Raw genomic sequence first — 19469 nt, 5'->3', positions numbered from 1 at the left:
CGGCTGCAGCCAGTGGGAACGGGGTGGATGCTGAGCCGCCTCCCACCCCACTGAGCCCCGCGCCCGGCGCGTCCTGAGGCGCTGCTGCCACCTGCTGGGCCGGGTGGGCAAGGCAGGCGGGCAGCCTGCAGAGGGTCAGCGCTTGGTGGCAGGTGACCTTGGACCAGGACCTCGCGTCTCCCTGCCTCAGCCTCCCCTGCTGTACCATGAGGATAACAACTCGGAAGTCCTTCTGGGGCCGGAACGGGATCATGTGGGTGAAGTGCTCAGCCAGGGCCTCGTCATGGGCGACGCGCAGGGGTGCTGGTGGGGACCGTCCTTGCAAATGTCACCACTCCAGCTGCCGGGGAGCAGAAGCCGCACTGGGGTGCTTCCCTGTGTTTGCGGCCTGGCTGACCTGCAGGCAAGTGGACTTCCAGCTTCGCCCTGGGTTGAGCGCTCACACGGCCTGGTGTGTGCTTGGGGACACAGTGGCGCTGTGCGCAGGGAGTCCGGGGACACAGGCTCCGAGAGAAGAGACACAGGGACCTCTGAGTGGGAGCAGAGGGGCGAGGCCCCATCTGGCGCTGTCCCGCGACAGACTGAGCGGCACCAGCTGCCCCTCCCGACGCCGGGCTGCCGCCTTCTTAGGGCCGCATGACTCAAGAACAGAGAAGATGGCCCGCGTCTCCGTGCCGTCAGGGAGCGGCCTGCCAGGGCCACGGGGGGCGGGGACGGGGGGCGCAGCTGCCAGGGTCCCAGCTCCACGGGCGGCTAAGAGGACGAACGGTGGGCCCCACCCGCCGCCCTGGCCCCCCTCCCGTCACGGGCGGCCCCGGGTGGCACTGCACGGGGAGAGCCCCGAAACCCAGGACAGCAGAGACCGTCGGGCGGCTTGTGTGGGAACCCGCAGACCCTGCCTGTGACCAGCAAACCCCCGTGGATCGCGCCAACGGGCGTGAGAGGAAGGAGCTGCGGGCCCGGCTCACTGGGCACAGGGTCCTGGGGCGGGCATCGCACCCAGGGACGGGACAGGACGGGACGGGACGGGGTGGAAGTCACCAGGAAGCATTCCCTTCCAACCGCTGCCGGAACAGCTGGCTGCAAAATTTGTGCCTTAAAATGACAGACTGACCGTCCCGAGGGTCGGGGGCTGCAGTGAAGGTGGGAGCAGGGCTGGCTCCTCCCCGCGTCTTCCACTCCTGTTTCCGTGGTCACTTCTCCCGCTGCCTCCCCTGTGCGAGGACCCTTGTAGTGACCTCAGGCCCACCTGGACGACGCAGGATGCCCGCCCGTCCGCAGGACTCAGCGGCGGGCGCCCTGGTCCGCTCCTCCGCCCCCCCCCCAGGGTGGCCGCACAGGTGCACGCTCCAGGTGCGCGCAGGACCCTGCACACAGGGTAGCACACTGCACCCCCCCACGTGTGTTTATTGCGCCTCCAAAAAGAAAAAGGTTAACACCCCAAGAGCAAGCAGCAGTGGGCAGCCTGTGGGGGAGGGGGTGGCCCCGGGTCCCGGCACCACGGGCGAGTCCGGCTGCACCCACCATGCTTTGCAGCCCTGAGGCCACCAAGACTCCTGGCCGCGGACCGGAGGGCTGGCTGGTGTCCTGCCACCTGCACCCTTTCTGCGGGTCGGAATGACGGCCTCCGCGCCCTGACCCTCTGACCTGCACCCTTTCTCCCCAGGGTACCGAGAAGGCTTTCTCTGGAAGCGCGGCCGGGACAACGGGCAGTTTTTAAGCAGGAAGTTTGTGCTGACGGAACGAGAAGGTTCCCTGAAGTATTTCAACAGAAACGATGTGAGTCTGGCCCAGGGCCTGCAGAGGGGGCGTGCTGTCCCCAGCTGCCCCCTCCTGTGGGGACCCCCATCCGCCCACCCCTTGATCACAGTGGCTCCCTGGGGCCGGGCCTGGGTCGGTCATGGTGGGAACAGAGATGACAAGCCCTTCCCCGCTGGGCAGGTTGGGAAGACCCTGTGGCCCACCGGGGCCTGCCCCTCCCCAGACCAGCTCCAGGTCAGAGCACGCCCCCATGACACACAGAGCCAGCCCCTGGGGCGGAGAGGAAAACCAGGCTGGCAGGGGTGGGGGCACACCAGACAGAGGAGGGGTCTGCCTAGGAGTTGAACACTCGCCCTCCTCATCCCCGGGGAGGGGACTGCTGTTACCTTGGACATACAGGTCGGGAGGCCCAGGCCCAGAGAGGGTTAGTAACTTACCCCCAAGCCACACAGCACAGCCAGCACCCACAGGCCCACCCTTGCTTCCAGGCCAAGGAGCCCAAGGCCGTCATGAAGATCGAGCATCTGAACGCCACCTTCCAGCCAGCCAAGATTGGCCACCCCCACGGCCTGCAGGTCACCTACCTGAAGGACAACAGCACCCGCAACATCTTTGTCTACCATGAAGACGGGAAGGTGCATTCTCGGGCTGCCTGGCAGGGGTGGGGAGCTGGGCCGCCCCACCCACTCACACCCAGAGCCTCTGCCCAGCAGCCCCTCTGGGTCCGTCCTTGTGTCCACTGGCGGCCCCTCCTCCTCATTGCTTTGGTGCGTCCGTTTCTACCTTCAGAGCTGGGCTGTAAAGGGTGAAATGTGTCTGCACTTCAGACGCACATGTCTGGCGACCACCTCTCAATCTTTTATTGTTAAAACACGCATCAAATTCATCATTTTCACAATGTTTGAGATATGGTTCTGAGGTATTGGGTACATTCATTGTGCCGCCGTCCCCCCATCTAGCTCCAGAACATTCTGTCCCCATGACACACTGACCCCCGGCTGCGCCCACTGTCTGCTCTGTAAGTCTGACAATGCCAGGACCTCGTGTGCGTGGTGTCCCCGTGTGCATTCTGGTCTGGCTTGTGTCACTCGATCTCACATCCTCAGGGCGTGTCCCCGCGGTAGCAGGTGTCCAGTTCCTTCCAAAGGCTGTTGTGTGTATGGACCACATTGTGTTTATCTGTTCCTACCCTGATGGACAGTCGGGTTGCTTCCACAGGCTGGCTGTCACGAAGGATGCTGCTATGAAGTTGGGGGAACAAATCTCTCTCTAAGATCCTACATTCAATTCTTCTGATTTTATAGCCAGATGTGGAATTGTGGGATCACGTGGAAATTATTTTTTGGGGAGCCCTCCCCACTGTCGTCCACAGCAGTTTCACAGTTTGCATTCCCACCAACCGGGCACGAGGGTTCTCATTTTTCACATCCTCGCCAACACCTGTTTCTGGGTTCTGATTTTAGCCATTCTGTGTGTGAGGTGCTATCTCATTTTGGTGCAGATTTGCATATCCCTGATGATGAGGGATGTTGAGCATCTTTTCATGTCCTGCTTGACCACTTTGTACGTCTTCAGAGAAAGGCCTATTCAGGTCCCATTTTGCTCATTTTGGATTTGGGTTGTTTTTTCTGGCTTCTCTATTTATTCTGGATATTAAGCCTTTATCAGATACATGACTTGAAAACATTTTCTTCCATCCTGTGGGTTGCCTTTCACTCTGTGGATAGTGTCCCCGGAAGCACAAAATTTCAGAGTTTTCATGAAGTCCAATTTCTCTTTTTCTTTTGTTGCCTATGCCTGTGGTGTCAGATCAACAAAATCATCACCATATCCAATGCCATGCTTTTGCCTTGTGTTTTCCTCTAAGATATTTATTGTTCAGGTTTTACATTTAGGTCCTTGATCCATTGAGTTAATTTTTAAAAATATTTTATTTACTTGAGAGAGAAAAGAGATAGAGCATGGGGGTGGGTGGGTGAAGAGGGCAGCCTCAGATGGCACTGAGCAGGGAGCCTGACGGGGGTTTGATCCCAGGCCCCCCCTGTGATCATGACCTGAGCCAAAGGAGCCACCCAGGTGCCCCTCCACTGAGTTAATTTTTATATGTGGTGTGAGAGAAGAGTCCAACTTCATTCTTTTTCATGTGGCTATCCAGTTTTCCTAGCACCATTTGTTGAAAACGGTGTTCTTTCTGGGGATCCCTGGGTGGCTCAGCGGTTTAGCATCTGCCTTCAGCCCAGGGCATGATCCTGGAGTCCCGGGATCAAGTCCCACATTGGGGTCCCTGCATGATGCCTGCTTCTCTCTCAGCTATGTCTCTGCTTCTCTCTCTTTCTCTCTCTCTCTCTCTGTGTCTCTCATGAGTAAATGAATAATCTTTTTTTTTTTTTTTTAAAGAGTGTTCTTTCTTCATTGAATGGTGTTGGCACCCTTTCTCAAAAAAATCATTTGACCCATTTCTGGGCTGTCTTCTATTCTGGTCTATGTCTGCCATTATGCCAGTGCCATGTTATTTAGACAGTGACTTTGTAATAAGTTTTGAAATTAGAATTGCGATTCCTCCAGTTTTGTTCTTTTTTAGAATTCTTTGGCTACTTGGGTTCCCAGATATTCCAAATGAATTTTGTCAAATATGTGTTATGCATCAACTGAGATGATCACGTGGTTTGTTCTTCCTTCATTCTGTTGCGATATGTTACACTCATCCATTCCCATGTTGAACAGCCCTTGCATTTCAGGGATAAATCTCACTTTGTCATGGTGTATGGTCCTTTTTTTAAAAAATTTTTATTTATTATTATTTATGATAGTCACACAGAGAGAGAGAGAGAGAGAGAGAGGCAGAGACATAGGCAGAGGGAGAAGCAGGCTCCATGCACCGGGAGCCCGATGTGGGATTCGATCCCGGGTCTCCAGGATCACGCCCTGGGCCAAAGGCAGGCGCTAAACCACTGCGCCATCCGGGGATCCCTGTATGTTCCTTAATATGCTGCTGAACTCTGTGTGCTAGTATTTTCTTGAGGATTTTTTTTAAAAGATTTTATTTGAGAGAAAGCACATGAGCAGGGGGAGGAGCAGAGAGAGGGAGACATGCTGACTCCCTGTCAAGACCTGAGCCAAAGGCAGACGCTTAGCAGACAGAGCCACACAGGTGTCCCCTAGCCACACTTTAAATACTTGGTTGTCAAGGGCCATTTCTATCACTGCAGAAACTTCTATCAGACGGTGCTATGTGAGATCTGACAGGAGGGGGAATTCAGTACTTCACAAATCAGGACACAGCAGCAGCTCAGCTGAAAGGTCTCACATTTATTACTGAACCAACCTACCAGTATAGAGGCATAGTAACAGAGAGAATCATTCCCTTGATAAGACATGTCTACTGGCCAGGTAGGAAGGATGTTTCCATGGAAATGATTCTGTTTCTTGAGGATTTTTGCATCTGTGTTCACAAGGGATACTGGTCTGTGGCTGTCTTGTATTTCTGTCTGGCTTTGGTATCCAGGTTATGCTGGGTGAAATACAGAACACCGCACAGAAAGAGTTGGGAGGCGCTCCCTCCTCCTCAGTTCTCTTGCATAGCTTGGAGGGGATTGGTGTTGGTCATTAAAGGTGGAGAATTCACCAGTAAAGCCAGCAGGGCCAAGGCTTTTCTTGGTTTGGGAATTTCCGATGTCTGATCCCATCTCCTTCCTCGTTCATAGGCCTCTTCAGATGGTCCACGTCTTCGTGATTTAGTCTCGGTGGGTTTTCTCTTTCCGGGAATTTGCCCACTTCATCTAGGTCACCCCGTTGTTGGCGTACAGTTGTTCACGGAACCCTCTCCTAGACCTTTTTAGTTCTGGGAGTGGCGTCCCCGACTTTGTGTCTGATTCTAGTGACTTGAGTCTATTTCTTAGTCCATCCAGCTCGAGGACTGCCGATCCATCAATCTTTTTGAAGAACCGACTTCTGGTTTCATTTCTTTTCTCTAGTGGTTCTCTTTTCTTTATTTCATTGATCTCTGCTCCAGTGTTTATGATTTCTTCCCTTCTGCCAGCTTTGGGTTTAGTTTGTTCAGTTTCTCGTCTAGCTCCTTCAGTTGTAGATAGGTTGTTGGTTTGACATCCTTTCCTTCTGGATTTTAACGCCAGCACGTATAGTTACAGATTTCCCTGTTAGCAGCACCGTGGCTACACCCCGTGTTCTGGCGTGGCGTTCTGTTTTCCTTCATCGAATTTCATTTCATTTCTAATTTCCCTGGTGATTTCCTCTCTGGTTTCCACTGGTTGTTTAAAAGTGTGTTAAATTTCCGTGATGTTGTGAATGGTTTTTTTTGCGTGTGTTGACTTCTAACTCCATCCTGTTGTGGCCAGAGAGGATATTTTGTATGTAGCCTACCTTTTAAAATCTATGAAGACTTACCTGAGGCCTCACGTGTGGTCGATCCCATACGACAGTACAACGTCCAGTGGGCACCGGGGAGGAACGCGTGTGCCATCCTAATTGGGTGGGCCGTCTGGATGGACGGGGTTGGTTGCTGGGGCAAGTCCTCCGTGTCCTTACTCCTGTCCGTGTTTCTGTGCATCACTCTGAGTGCAGCATCACTGTCTCCAGCTGTTATCCTAGGCTGGCTAGTCCCTTCAGTTCTGTGGGGTTTTGCTTCTTACGTTTTAATGGTCTGTGCTCAGGTGCGTAAATGCTTGTAATTGTTAGATCTTCCTGCTGTATTGAGGATTTTACTCACATGTACTGTCCTTCCTCGTCCCTTGTGACCTTTTCCTGACTTAGTCTGTTTGTGTGATGTTGGTGAAACCAGCTGTCTCCTGGGGACTGTCTGCACGTAACGTGTGTTCCCATCGTTGACTCTCAACCTGCTGTGTCTTTAGATCTCACCTGAGTCTCTCGTAGACAGCCAGTGGTCGCAGCACGTGTTTTTATCCATCCTGCCGTTCTCTGTGTTGACTGGAGAGGCTCTTTCGTTTACCTTTAAAGGGAACGCTGGTGAGGAGGGGCTTCCTCCTGTCCTGTGCGTTTTGTGTTGTGTGTGGCCTACGGCTTTTTTCTCCCTTGTTTCCTGCATTCCTGTCTCCTTCTGTGTTTAGTTTTTTAGTGAAATGTTTAAATTCCCTCCTAATTCCTTTTGTGTATATTCTATAGCTCTTTTCTTTGTGGTTGCCATGGGGATTACATTTAGCATACTAAATTTATAACCTTCTAAATCGATTTTATAGTTTACCTTGAGTAACACACAAAAACCTTCTCCTTCACAGCTGTGTGTACAACACCTTTTTGGTTGTCGATGTCAAAGTATTACATCTTTACACTGTGCCCCAAGACATAAATAATCATTCATTCATTCATTTTTTAAAAAATAATCTCTCTACCAAACCAAAATCAAGGGTCACATGCCTCTCCAACTGAGCCAGCCATGTGCCCCCATAGATAATTATTTTAAATGCATCAGCCTCTTAAATTATGTAGAAAACAAGATTTGGAGTTAAATACTAAAGTTATAGTCATACTAAGTTTTACATTAATAATATTTTTCATCAAATGAATTAGTCTCTTAATTCATGTAGAAAACCGCTGTTTTAATGCCATCTAATGCCTTCTAACTATTATTCTAATAACAATAGCTTTTAGTTGCTGTGTATTTACATTTCCTGAGATCTTCCTTTCTCTGTATGGCTTTGTGGTGCTACAGCTCTGGTCGCAAACTCCCTGGACTTCTGTTTATCTGGGAACATCTTGCTTTCTCCCTCACCTTTGAAGGACAGTTTTGCCAAAAATAGGATTCCTGGTTGACAGTTGGTTTTTGTTTTTTGTTTTTTTAAAGATTTATTTATTTATGATAGACATGGAGAGAGAGAGAGAGGCAGAGAGAGAAGCAGGCTCCATGCACCGGGAGCCCGACGTGGGACTCGATCCCGGGTCTCCAGGATCGCGCCCTGGGCCAAAGGCAGGCGCCAAACCGCTGCGCCACCCAGGGATCCCCCATGGTTTTTGTTTTTGTTTTTCTTCTCTGAGCACTTTGCACATATTAGCCACTGTTTTCTGCCTCTGAAGTTTCTGATGAGAAATCTTTTCATCTATTTGAAGGTATCTTGTAAGTGACGCATGGCTTTCCTCCTGCTGCCTTCAGATCCTTGGGTCTGGGTTTTGGATGTTGTACTGTAGTGTGTCTCAGTGTGGCCTCTTGGGAGTTCATGGAGCCTCATGGATGTTTGCACTCATGTCTCCTCACCCCGTGATTTCTTCAGATCTCCCTGCTCTTTTCTCTCCTTCTGTGTCTCCCACGTACAACCCTCAGTCCCTTAGATTCTGTTCACTTTTCTTCCATCTTCTTCTCTGTCTGTTCCTTGGCTTCCATAACTTCCACTGTCCTGTCCTCCTGGCTGCCCAGATCTGCCTTTGCATCCCTAGAAGTTTCCTTCTAGTTTCTTTGTAGATTTTCTGTCTTTATTCCTATTTCCCTTTGTCTGTACATTGTTTTCTTGACTTTCTTCACATATGCCATTTGTTCTTCAAGCACATTTAAAAATTTTTTTTCTGACATCTGTGTAATATATCTGCTACTAAATCCTTGTCAGGGACAGATTCTGTTCATCTGTTCCTTTGAATGGGTCATGCTTTTCTGTTTCTCTGTGTGCATCATGATTGTTTTGGTTGGACATTTGAAACTAGTAATGTGGGAACTTGGAAATCAGATTCTCCCCTCTCCTTGGGGCTTGCTGGGCTTAGTCATTGTTTTTGTTTATTATTTTTGTTTTGTTTTGATTGTTGTAGGCTCTCTGCCAAGGATCAGTCTGAGGTGTAAACTTTTTTAAAAAGATTTTATGTAGTTGAGAGAGTGCATGAGAGAGCATAAATGGGAGCAGGTGAGGGGCAGAGGCAGAGGGAGAAGCAGACTCCCCACTGAGCAGGGAGCCCAATGTGGGGCTCGATCCCAGGACCCCAGAATCATGACCTGAGCCAAAAGTAAACGCTTAACCGACTGAGCCACCCAGGAGCCCCCTGAGGTGTAAACTTAATGTCTTCTTGGGTGTTTTTTTTCTTTTTTAAAAATGATTTTATTTATTTATTTTAGAGCAAGAGTACATGAGCAGGAGGGGCAGAGGGAGACAGAATTTGAAGCAGACTCTGCACTGAGTGTGGAGCCCAGTATGGGGCTCAATCCCATACCCTGAGCCAAAATCAAGAGTTGGACACTCAACCAACTGAGCTGCCCAGGCATCCCTTCTCAGGTCTTTTCTAAACTTTTCTGGGGTAATTTGTGGTCACTTGTAAATTTTTCCTGTACATGCAGCTGTTTTGAAAGTCCCAGGCTTTACTGTCTGGCTTCCCAGGGTGGGGGCCTTAGGCCTTTAAATCCTTGGAAGGCACTTGAGTTGGAGGGAGTGGCTGCCCACCTCCTGCTTCAGAGGAGCCATCGATGAACAGAGTACAAGGATGCCTGAGTGGCTCAGTGGTTGAGAGTCTGCCTTCAGCTCAGGGTGTGATCCTGGGGATCTAGGATTGATTCCCACATCGGGCTACCCAGGGGGAGCCTATTGCTCCCTCTGCCTGTGTCTCTGCCTCTCTCTCTGTATCTCTCATGAATAAATAAATAAAATATTTTTTTAAAAATGAGCAGAGTACAGACCCCGTATCTGGAGGTCAGGCCCTTGTTGCCCACCCTCGCTCTTGAGCACTATGTGCAGTTGCTCCAAGAACACTGCACAAGTGCCTGCCCAGGGCCAGAGGTCCAGAAGGCCAGTTGCTCCTGTGCCAGGAGCTGATGTTGACCACATTTAACTCAGCTTACCATCCAGACCTTCCCCTGATCCCAAATTAACTCATGTTCCTTCTAGATGATCCTATGTCTTCTCTAGAACATTTAGCTCCTCAGGCACAGGCTTTAATGGAGGGATGGGCTCTACACGGTGTGACGGGGCAGGCAGTGAAGATACAGGCAACGTGGAAAGGCACAGGAGGTGGATTGGTGGCCCCCAGCATCAGGGCAGGCAGTGGGTGGGCGCTGGTATTGAGGTGGTGAGTGTGGCATCACTGGCAGTGACCACGGTTAGGGTGTGGTCCTGGGGTATGGTAAGGTCTGGGGTTCCCTGAGCATGAGGCGGTCACCAGAACAGGACATGGAGACAGGTGAGTAAGAAGTTGGGGTGCTGGTGCTGGGGTTATCCAGAATTAATCCTCGGAGCACCCAGAAGAGGGGTGGGTATAGCAGGCACAATGGCCCCTGTCACTGTGAGCTGTGTGCTTCCTGTGGTCAGAGGAGAAGCAAGGAGGTGAGTGTGTCCGGAGCAGAGAGTAGGGGACAGTCTCACGCCACCATGGCACATGCAGGGCTTGTTGCCCGCTGTAATGGAGGGTCCTGGGCTGACAGGTGAGGTGGTTGCCAGGAGACCATTAGAGGGCTTTGGAGTTGTCCAAACAAGAGGTGACAGTGGTGCGCTCTAGGACGCTGGCAGTTGTGTGGTGGGAAGTGGTCAAATCATGGATATATTTTGAACTTTGGGGAACAGGACATGCTGGCACATGAGGTATGAGTTGCAGGACCGGGAGAGATGAGGACACTGGTTTTGAGCTGAGGCTGTGGGAAGAAGGGTGGAGACCAGGAACTGGCATGAGGGGTGACGATTGAGAAATCGCCATGACTCTGAGTGGGCACTCAAGCTTGGGGCCGGGGAACATTCTAGAGAAAGAGGCTGGAGGTAGACACCAGGAAGCCAATGTACAAACTGGCAATGTACACAGTTTTCTTTTTCTGTTTTTTTCTTCACTGAGGTGAAATTCACATAACATAAAATTGACCACTAAAAGCAAACAGTTCAATGGGATCCCCGGGTGGCTCAGCAGTTAAGTGCCTGCCTTCGGCCCAGGGCGTGATCCTGGAGTCCTGGGATTGAGTCCCGCATCGGGCTCCCTGCATGGGGGCTGCTTCTCCCTCTGCCTGTGTCTCTGCTTCTGTCTCTGTGTTTCTCAGGAATGAATAAATAAAATCTTCAATAAATAAATAAATAAAAGCGAACAGTTCAGTGGCATTTAGAACATTCCAGTGTTGTGTAACCACCACGTCCACTTGGCTCCCAAGTACGGTTTTCACAACCAGGAGACGAGATGAGATGCAAGGGAGGTGTCCAGAGCCTGGCGGTGGGCAGGCCGGCCGCATGCTGCCCAGCCCAGGACGGTGGAGCACCTCGCCGGCCCGCGGAGTGTGCCCCCGGGGGCTGGTGAGTGGCGGGGATGCTAGGGTGGACACGCGGGGTCAGGAGAAGGACTCTGAAATCGGGCAGCATGGGTGCTGAAGGGGGTGGTCCCAGGGTGGGAAGGGAATGTGCCAGAAGGAGACCCCTGGGCCAGGCAGGAGGGGAGGGTCTGAAGGGACGGCTGGGTCCCCCACTGAAGGGGAGAGAGGGGAAGATTCGCGCCCCACGCCGCCAGGAGCTCACTCACTGCCTGCTCTGTAGCTGGCCACCACTTCGGGGAATCCACTCGGCATGCAGAGGCAAACGTGCCCACCGCCCCGGAGCTGCTCTGGGGGCAGGGAGACAGGACCAGGCAAGCAGACAGAGCAGAGCGAGTTGGGAGGGTTCCGGCAGCAGGGGGCTGTGGGGGTGCTGGCAGCCCCCCGCCCGCACCCATGCCCCCCTCACTCCTGGGCCTCAGTGTGCAAGGGACAGGTTCTCCGGAGCCGGCTGCAGGGCTCTGCCAAGACCCCTGGTTCTGGCTCCCTGCATAGGCGGTGCTCTCCTCCCCTGCTGGACTTTGCTTGGGGGTGATGCCACCTGCCCCGTCCTGCCGCGCCCTGCCCCCTGTCTCACCTGGACAGATGCCTCATTTCTGCTCCAGGAAATGGTGAGGGGCTGAGTCACCTGCAGGCTCCCTGGGAGAAGGCAGGGCAGAGCAGGGGCAAACAGAGGGCAGGGACAACCCTGGGAGGTGGGGTGGGGGTACTGGGAGGAGCCGTGAGAGAGCTGGCAGCCTGGGGCAGAGTCTGTGCACAGAGGGCGCGGCTGGCACCTGGAGGCTGGCACTGGAGGTGTGCCGGTGCTGATGTGGGTTGGGCAGGAGTGGAGCTCCTCACTCAGGCCTGGCTGCTCTCTACAGCCCTCTCTTCTAGGTGCAGGGCCTCCATCTGCTCCCCCAGACCAGCACATGCCCTGGGGTGCAGTGTTGCACAGAGCACCTCGTGGTCTGTGCTGGGGGACACGGGCCCTGGAGGCCCACTCCAGGCTACTGGGCAAGGAGTCTCAGAGTCCCTGGTGCCCGGAGAGAGGACGGCTGGCTGGCTGGCTGGCTGGCTGCTGCTGCTGTGCTCCTTGCCCCATGTGGAAGGGGTGCAGCCAGAACAGGGCCTGGGGTCAGGGGGTCCTGGTGCTGGGGTTCCCCACTTGCTACCCTCCCACCCGAGGGGCTCTGGGCTCGGGAGCATGAGGCTTTTGTGGACATGTAGACTGCTTACGCTGGGTGCCTCTCTCCTGGCTCTGATGTGGGGGTGTGGGCAGACTCCGCTGTGCTCCAGCAGCCTGAGAAGGAGCCCCGAGTCCCATCTGGCCCCCTAATCCTGGGGTGACGTCTCCCCTGGGGACCTCCTGTCAGCCTTTGTCCAGCTCTTCGTAGCCTCCCACCGCATGTGCACATGTAGGATCAGGGTGGCCCTCCTGTGGAGATCTGCCCAAGAGATCTGCAGAGATCTCTTGGAGGGAGGAGGGAGGGGTGAAGAGGAGGCACATTTCAGCAGGAATTCCTGCAGGAGTACTGGGGCTCCTGGAGCAACCCATGGAGCAACCCATGAGGGCCAGTGGGGGACCAGCTTGCTGGTACTCCACCCTCGGGCACTTGCAGGGGGGTGGGGGGTGGGGGTGGGGTGCAGGGGCTCCCTCTCCTGGAGGCTGGAAGTCGTCAACTGTTGTTCAGTCAGTCCCCTCAAGAACTCTACTTCCAGAGGCAAGATCCTTCTTTAAAATCTGGGCTCTTGATTGAACAGCCACCCCAGGCTCAAGGGCAGCATTTCAAGCATGGGGGAACCCTCCAGGGTCTCTGAGTCCTGAGACAGCCAGACCGTGTCCCCAGCCAGCTGATCCCAGGGGGAGGCCCCACGCCTCCATCTTTAGGATCACAGGCATTCGACCCATCAGTGGGTGGCACACTTGCTGGAGCTGCCTTGAGCTACCGTGTGCAGGTGCTTCGGGCAGGCAGGCCAGCCTCTGGGTGGCACTCAGTGACAGTCCTGTCTGGCCACAGAAAGGTGACATTGGAGCCAGATCTTTGCTAGGCAGGTGGCACCCAGACAACCCTGTGGAAATCATCAGCCTGAGATTTGGGGGAACCACACTTTGCACCTCAGGTCCAAGCGTCCCACTGGCTTGATCCAGACATAGCCGGCCTCTGCATGCGCCCCACGCTTCGGCTTCTTGCCTTCCCCCCCTGGTTCCAGCTCAGCCCACCTCCCGCTGGCGCTTCCCCGGCACCACGCACCTGTCCCGGGGCCCTTGCCTTGGCACAGTGCAGGGTTCTTCCCTGTGACGGGGTGAGGGCTCCCCCTCCTCTTCCTCTCCTGGAAGCCTCAGAACCTGAATGTGAACTCAGCCTACTAGTGGGCTTGAAAGGGCACTGGGGTGCCTGTCAGCAGGTGGGAACCAATGACCACTGTGAGCAGTGGTCTCACCTGTGACCCGCCTCCACCCCCGGGACCCCTTTTCTCTCTCCCCTGCCTCTGTTGAACCTGTGGAGGAAAGTAGTTCAGTTCCGGGCCAGTCTGCCATTGTGCGACCTAAGGCAAGTGTCTGACCCCTGCTGGGCCTTACGTGTCTTACTCTGTAGAATTGGCCTAATCATAGCATCAGCCTCAGATGGAGCTGTGGGACCAGGTGGGGTAACGTGCTGAGTCCTCAGCCCCAGGGCGTGTGATGAGGCAGGCAGGGTGACCAGGGGGCCTCTGAGGGATGCCCAGGACGCTCCTCCTTCCTTCTCTAAGGCCAGGCCCGTGGACTGGCCTGCGTGGCCCCCAGGAGCCAGCTGGACATAGCTCCTGGAGGAGGGAGCACGCATGTCCTAGAGAAAGCAGGTCCCTGTCCACCCCGCCCAGCAGGACCAGCAGGGTGAAAAGCCCTGGTTTTTCTGCTTCTCTGGGCTCTGGGGTAGGGCTGGGGCCACAGAAACAGCCACTGAATTTTTATTCATTTTTATTGAGGTATGATTTACACACAGTAAGATGCACCCCCGTAGGAGTGCCGGGAGCCAGGCCCCCACTGATGTGCTTCGGATTCCCATCGGCCTCTTCATGTCACTGAGATGTTAGTGTTCTTGTTACTCTCAGAGGTCCTTTGTGCATTTTGGACACACATCCTGTATCAGAGACACGATTTGCAAAATTTCTCCCGCTGTAACTTGCCTCAACCAGCATCCTTCAAAGAGCAGACCTTTTAAAAAATTCTGATGACGCTAACTTAATTTTTTTTTAGTTTTCTGTGACCAAAAAGGCTTTGCCTCATGCACTCTCACAAAGACTTCTCTTGTTTTCTTTTGGAAGTTTTATAGTTTTGGGTTTTACATTTAGCGTGATGATGCATTTTGAATGACTTTGTTGTAGGTGGTAGGAGGCATGGGCCGAGTTTAGTATTTTTGCAGGTGATGTCCGACTGTTCTGGCACCATGTGCTGAAAGATTATTCTTTCTCTGCTAAGACACCTTTCCACCTTCATCAATAACACGTATGGAAATATTTCTGGGCTCTGTTCTGTGCCAGTGATCTTCTCTTTGTTTTTACGCCAATACTGTGCTGTCTCGATAACTGTAACTTTACAATAAATTCTAAAACCCAGAAGTATTAGTGCTCCATTTTTGTCCTTTTCCAAAGTTGTTTTGGCTATTCTAGGTCCCCTGAATTTGCATCTGAATTTTAGAACTCATTTAACTTACATTTAAAAATCCTCCTGGAGTTCTGATTGGGATGACATTGAGTCTATAGATAAATTTGGAGAGAATTTACATCTTCACGATATCGAGTCTTCCAACCTGAAAGTGGTATCTTTCACTTCATAGTCGCATGGTCTGTAATGCATCTGTCTCAGCGGTATTTTGTAGTGTTCAGTGCTTTACTTTGCATTATCGTTTGTCATATTTACCACTGCGTATTTCATTTTTTTATGCAATTATAAATGGTGTTTTTAACTTTTCATTGTAGTAAAATCTATATGACATATAATTCACTATTTTACCCTCTTTCAAGTATAGTTCAGTGACATTTAAAACAGTCGCATTGTTGTACAACAATCTCCAGGATGGAAATGACATTTTTAAATGTTCAATTTCCAACTGCTTTTTGCTGATATATACAAATATAATTAATGTTTGTATATTTATCTTATATCCTGCAGCCTTATTAATTCTAGAAGTGTTTTTCTAGAATCCATCAAATTTTCTAGGTTGATAATCATGTTGTGTATGAATAAAAGAGGTTTTATTTTTCCCTTTCCAATCTGGAAGCTTATTTCTTTTATTGCCTTATTGCACAAACTAGAATCTCCAACTCTGTTTTGAATAGAAGTGATTAGAACAGACATTCCTGTCTTGGTCCTGATTCTAGGGAAAAGCATTCAGTCTTTCTCCATTAGGTATGATGTTAGCTATAGATATTTCATGATGCTGTATATCGAGTTAGCAAAGCACCCCTCTATTCCTAGTTTTCTTTTTTATTTTATTTTATTTATTCATGAGAGACACAGAGAGAGAGGCAGAGACATAGGCAGATGGAGAAGCAGGCTCCATGTGGGGAGCCCGACGCAGAACTCAATTCCAGGACCCCGGAATCACACCCTGAGCTGAAGGGAGATGCTCAACCATTGAGCCACCCAGATGTCCTAGTTTTTTACCAGGGTGCTAGATTTTATCACATGCTTCTTCTGAATCTAGTGACAGTTACATGTTTTTTCATTTTTAATCTGTAAATATGGTGAATTACATTGATTTTCAAATGTTAAGCCAGCTTTGCATTCCTGGTGTAAATCACTGGTGGTCATGGTTTTGTCTTCTTTGTAATGTTATTGGGTATGCGCATCTTTTTGTGGATGTGTTTTCACTCCACTTTGGTAAATACTGAGGAGTAGAATTGCTGGTATACAGGAAAAAGATGGTTAATTATGTGAGCAACTGTTTTCCAAAGTGAGTTGAACCAACTTATGCTCCTGCCAGTGGTGTATGAAATTACCAGTTGCTCCATATCGTCATCACTTGGTAATGTTGGTCTTTTGCTTTTCAGCCATTCCAGTGGATGAGTAACAGGGTGCCATCACCAAAGCTTTTTTAAAAGGGTACAAACTGGGCAGCCCCTGTGGCTCAGCGGTTTAGTGCCACCTTCGGCCCAGGGCCTGATCCTGGAGACCCGGGATCGAGTCCCACGTCGGGCTCCCTGCATGGAGCCTGCTTCTCCCTCTGCCTGTGTCTCTGCCTCTCTCTCTCTCTCTCTCTCATGAATAAATAAAATCTTTTTTTAAGAAAAGGTACAAACTTTCTATTCCTCAAGTGATAACTGTGTTGCTCTAGTCTCTGACACACCTGATTTAGCTGGCATTTTTTTTTTTATAAGTACTCTCTACACCCAATGTGGGGTCAAATTCATGACTCAGATCAAGTCAGTTGCTGTCATGATTGAGCCAGCCTGGTGCCCTGTCCTTACCCTTATGTGAAGGGCTTAGTGTCTCCCTTAGTTCAGACTTCCTAGAGCCCTCCATGGAAGCAGCTGCTTGTGTTCTGTTTGAGGGCATGTGTGTGTGTGTGTGTGTGTGTGTGTGTGTGTGCATACCTCCCACACTCCCACACGCTGGATGGGCAGGCTGGGGCCAAACAGCTTTAAGTTGTACAACAGTAGGTCCTTGTCCCAGCCGCAGGATGGCAGACAAGTTCGTAACCTCTCCTTCAAACTAGGAGCCTTGTTGTCATTTGATCATTAGTGGTGGCAGGATGCTATGCCTTCTGATCACATGCCTTCCTTGCTCTCACATCTGTCTCACTCTTTTCCCTCTAATGCAGGGCCTGGCGAATGTTTTCTTAAAGGACCAGATAGTAAATATTTCAGGCTCTGTTGGCCACACCTCCTCGTCACAACCACTTGACTTTGCCGCTGTATTGCAGAAGCAGCCACAAAGTGTAAATGAGGGGTGTGGCTGTGTGCCAATAAAACTTTATTTACAAAAACAGGCCCAAGGGCTACAGTTTGCCAATCCCCACTGAGGTGTTCTGTAAACAGGTCTTCTAGGCCAGGACAGAGACAGCCTTGTCCCAGAGTCTGTGTATGAGGATGGAGGATGGCTGAGCAGGAGCGTTTGGTGGGCTTTGTTTAGCCAACCTCAGAATTTCCTCACATGTCAGGGAAGGCTGTGAGGAGACAGCCCTGGGCCAGCGGTCCACAGTCAGAGCAGATATTACCAAGTGGTAAAAAGTGAGGTCTCTTCTGCACCCTAGTGACTGTCCCAGTTGGGCTTATTTTGCAAGTGATGGTTACTGTCCCATCTTACACAGGAGGTGGCGAGCCTGGAAGGGGTGCTGCTTGCCCCAGACCATGTGCCTGCCAGGCACTCTACACAGTGGTGGACTAAGCAGCTTTGGTGGAGGTCTCTGGGGAAGACAGAAGCCGGGGGTGGATTGACTGTCCCCTTTCTGCACCTCGGTTTGGTGCTCTCCACCTGTTGCCCGGGGATAGCCTTTCATTGTAGACTGTGTGTCGCCCTCTCCTGCCCCACCAGCCCTCCCTGCACGGTGTAGCCCTCAGCAAATGTTCATTAGTAGAGTCGGGGAGAAAGCCTTGGTGCCCTCTTGAGAAGTAGGGGTTCTGCAGACAGAGGGCCGTTGGGTCATTAATTCATCACAGAACCTGGCCTCTGGTTTTGGCTGGGTTCTGTCCTTGGGAAGCCCACGATGAATGAGACAGACCGAGTCAGGAAGCCCAGCAGCTGCAACAAACAGCTCCGCATCTCAGAGGCCGGGCTTGTTACTGGCTCACAACACAGTGCTGTACACAGGCACCCGTCCCAGCTCTCTGGGACCTCTCTGCTCCAGACAGTGACTCAGGGGCCTCCACCCCTCCACCCTCACCAGAGTCGCCCCACCCCCACCCCCTTGGTCAAGGATGCAGACAAGAAGCACCATGGGCGGGTGGTGGCCGTCAGCCAGGCCTGGCGGGACGTGGGTCCCTCTGATCACGTTCCATAGCCCAGAATCACGGCCATACCGAGCTTCCAGGTGGCTGAGAAGTGTTGCGCCATGTGACCCCGGGGAGGAGGAGAGGCAGGTCATGGTCTCCGCCACAGACCTGTGCTCAGAGGGGCTGAGGAAATTAGCATCCGAACGGGGACGTGAGTGCGTGAGGGTGCCTGGGAAGGCGTGTGGCCTGGGCTGTGTCAGCAGAGCCACACAGCCACTGTGTGATGACTGCCATTACCTGAGCACCCTGTGTGCCAGGCTGTCCCCCCTGCTGTTAGTGGCCTCAGGGTCCTTGATGGTATTCTGTTCACTTTACAGAGGAGAAACAGAGAGAGCAGTGAAGTGATTTTCTTTGGGGCGTACAGCTAGGAAGGGTGGGGAGGGAGTGGGACCCAGCCCCCCAGGCTCGGGTGCGGGTCTGTTCAGCTCTAGAGCACGTCTGATGGGGCTACGGGGTCCTCCCTGGTGAGCAGGAGTGTGGCCACTCAGGTGGACAGGGGCCCGGGTGCTTCTCTGGTGAGTGTGAATGGGTGAGTGAGCCACAGCTCCCCAGTCTGGCTTTGGGAGAAAGCCTGCTGCCCTGCCCTGATGCGATTTCCTACAGAAATCTGCAGCTTGGGCCGCAGTCCATGTCTGCCCACTCCTGCCAGCTCCTCGCTGCTGGGGAGGGGGGCCCTCCTCGCAGGCGGCAGCACCAGAGGACGGTGGCAGGGGTGCAGCCCCGGCCCAGCTGGCGGCTGTGTCTGTGGCCCGTGTGGGTCTTCCCTGCTCACATTCTCTTGGACCAGAGGAGTCGCTCACTTCCTGGTGGGGCAGCATTTTCACAGAGGGAGCAGCTCCTGGGTCCCTAGGACGGTGGGTGTGCCTGGGCATCCAGGAGGGACACCGAGGGTGGGCTGGGGCCGCAGGAGAGCGGGGGTGTGGGGCGGAGGCCTGGCAGGGGGGTGGTACCAGGGGCCTCGGTGTGCCCCCAGGGCAGCAGCCAGGCAGTTTCTAGAGAGGGGCACCAAAATGCAGGGAGAGTGTATTCTGAGAGTAGAGGACACAGGTTGGTTCATGCAAAGCCACGGGCTCTGCTGTTCCCTGCGTCCCCATGATCACGTGTGGGGTCTTCAGTCTGTGTGCTGCCAAGAGCGCTTGGGCTGCAAGGGGTCTGTGGCTCTCTGATCCCCCCTCCGGCCCCCGGGGAGGCACGGAGCTGGTTCCCCAGCTGCCCACTCTGTGGGGTTCCCTGCAGGCCCATCCTGCCTGCTCTGTAGACCCCAGTATGTTGGAGGCCTGGCTTCTGGCTGCAGTCAAGCCCTGCTGCCAAGGCACCTCCCTGGGCCAGTGGAAGGGAGCTCGGGGACGTGGCTGTGGGGGCCGTGCAGACATCTGGGGCCCTGATGTGGGTACAGACCCGGCTGCTAAGAGGGGGCCCAGAGCACGTCAAGCCCTGACCCATTTATATTCTAGGTCTGAGACAGACAGTGCTCGGTAAACAGGCAAAGAAACTGAATGCAAGGACGGCAGAGGGGGTTAGGAAC

General features: G+C 52.7%; 1 protein-coding gene across 1 annotated transcript in view; it reads left to right on the top strand.

Moving 5' to 3' along the window:
- The window catches only part of LOC144319226 (arf-GAP with dual PH domain-containing protein 1-like), a 62352-nt gene that overhangs the window by 40680 nt on the left and 2203 nt on the right, over nt 1-19469 (top strand). The window contains exons 5-6 of the mRNA XM_077907082.1: nt 1667-1779; nt 2250-2422. Of these exons, the coding sequence (XP_077763208.1) occupies nt 1667-1779; nt 2250-2422 (286 nt within the window). The remainder of the gene's footprint in view (nt 1-1666; nt 1780-2249; nt 2423-19469) is intronic.

This window comes from Canis aureus, chromosome 8 (genome assembly GCF_053574225.1).
Source record: "Canis aureus isolate CA01 chromosome 8, VMU_Caureus_v.1.0, whole genome shotgun sequence".
NCBI classification, from domain to species: Eukaryota; Metazoa; Chordata; class Mammalia; order Carnivora; family Canidae; genus Canis; species Canis aureus.
Note: the sequence above shows the minus strand (reverse complement) of the source record. Positions and strands in the feature narration are given on the sequence as shown.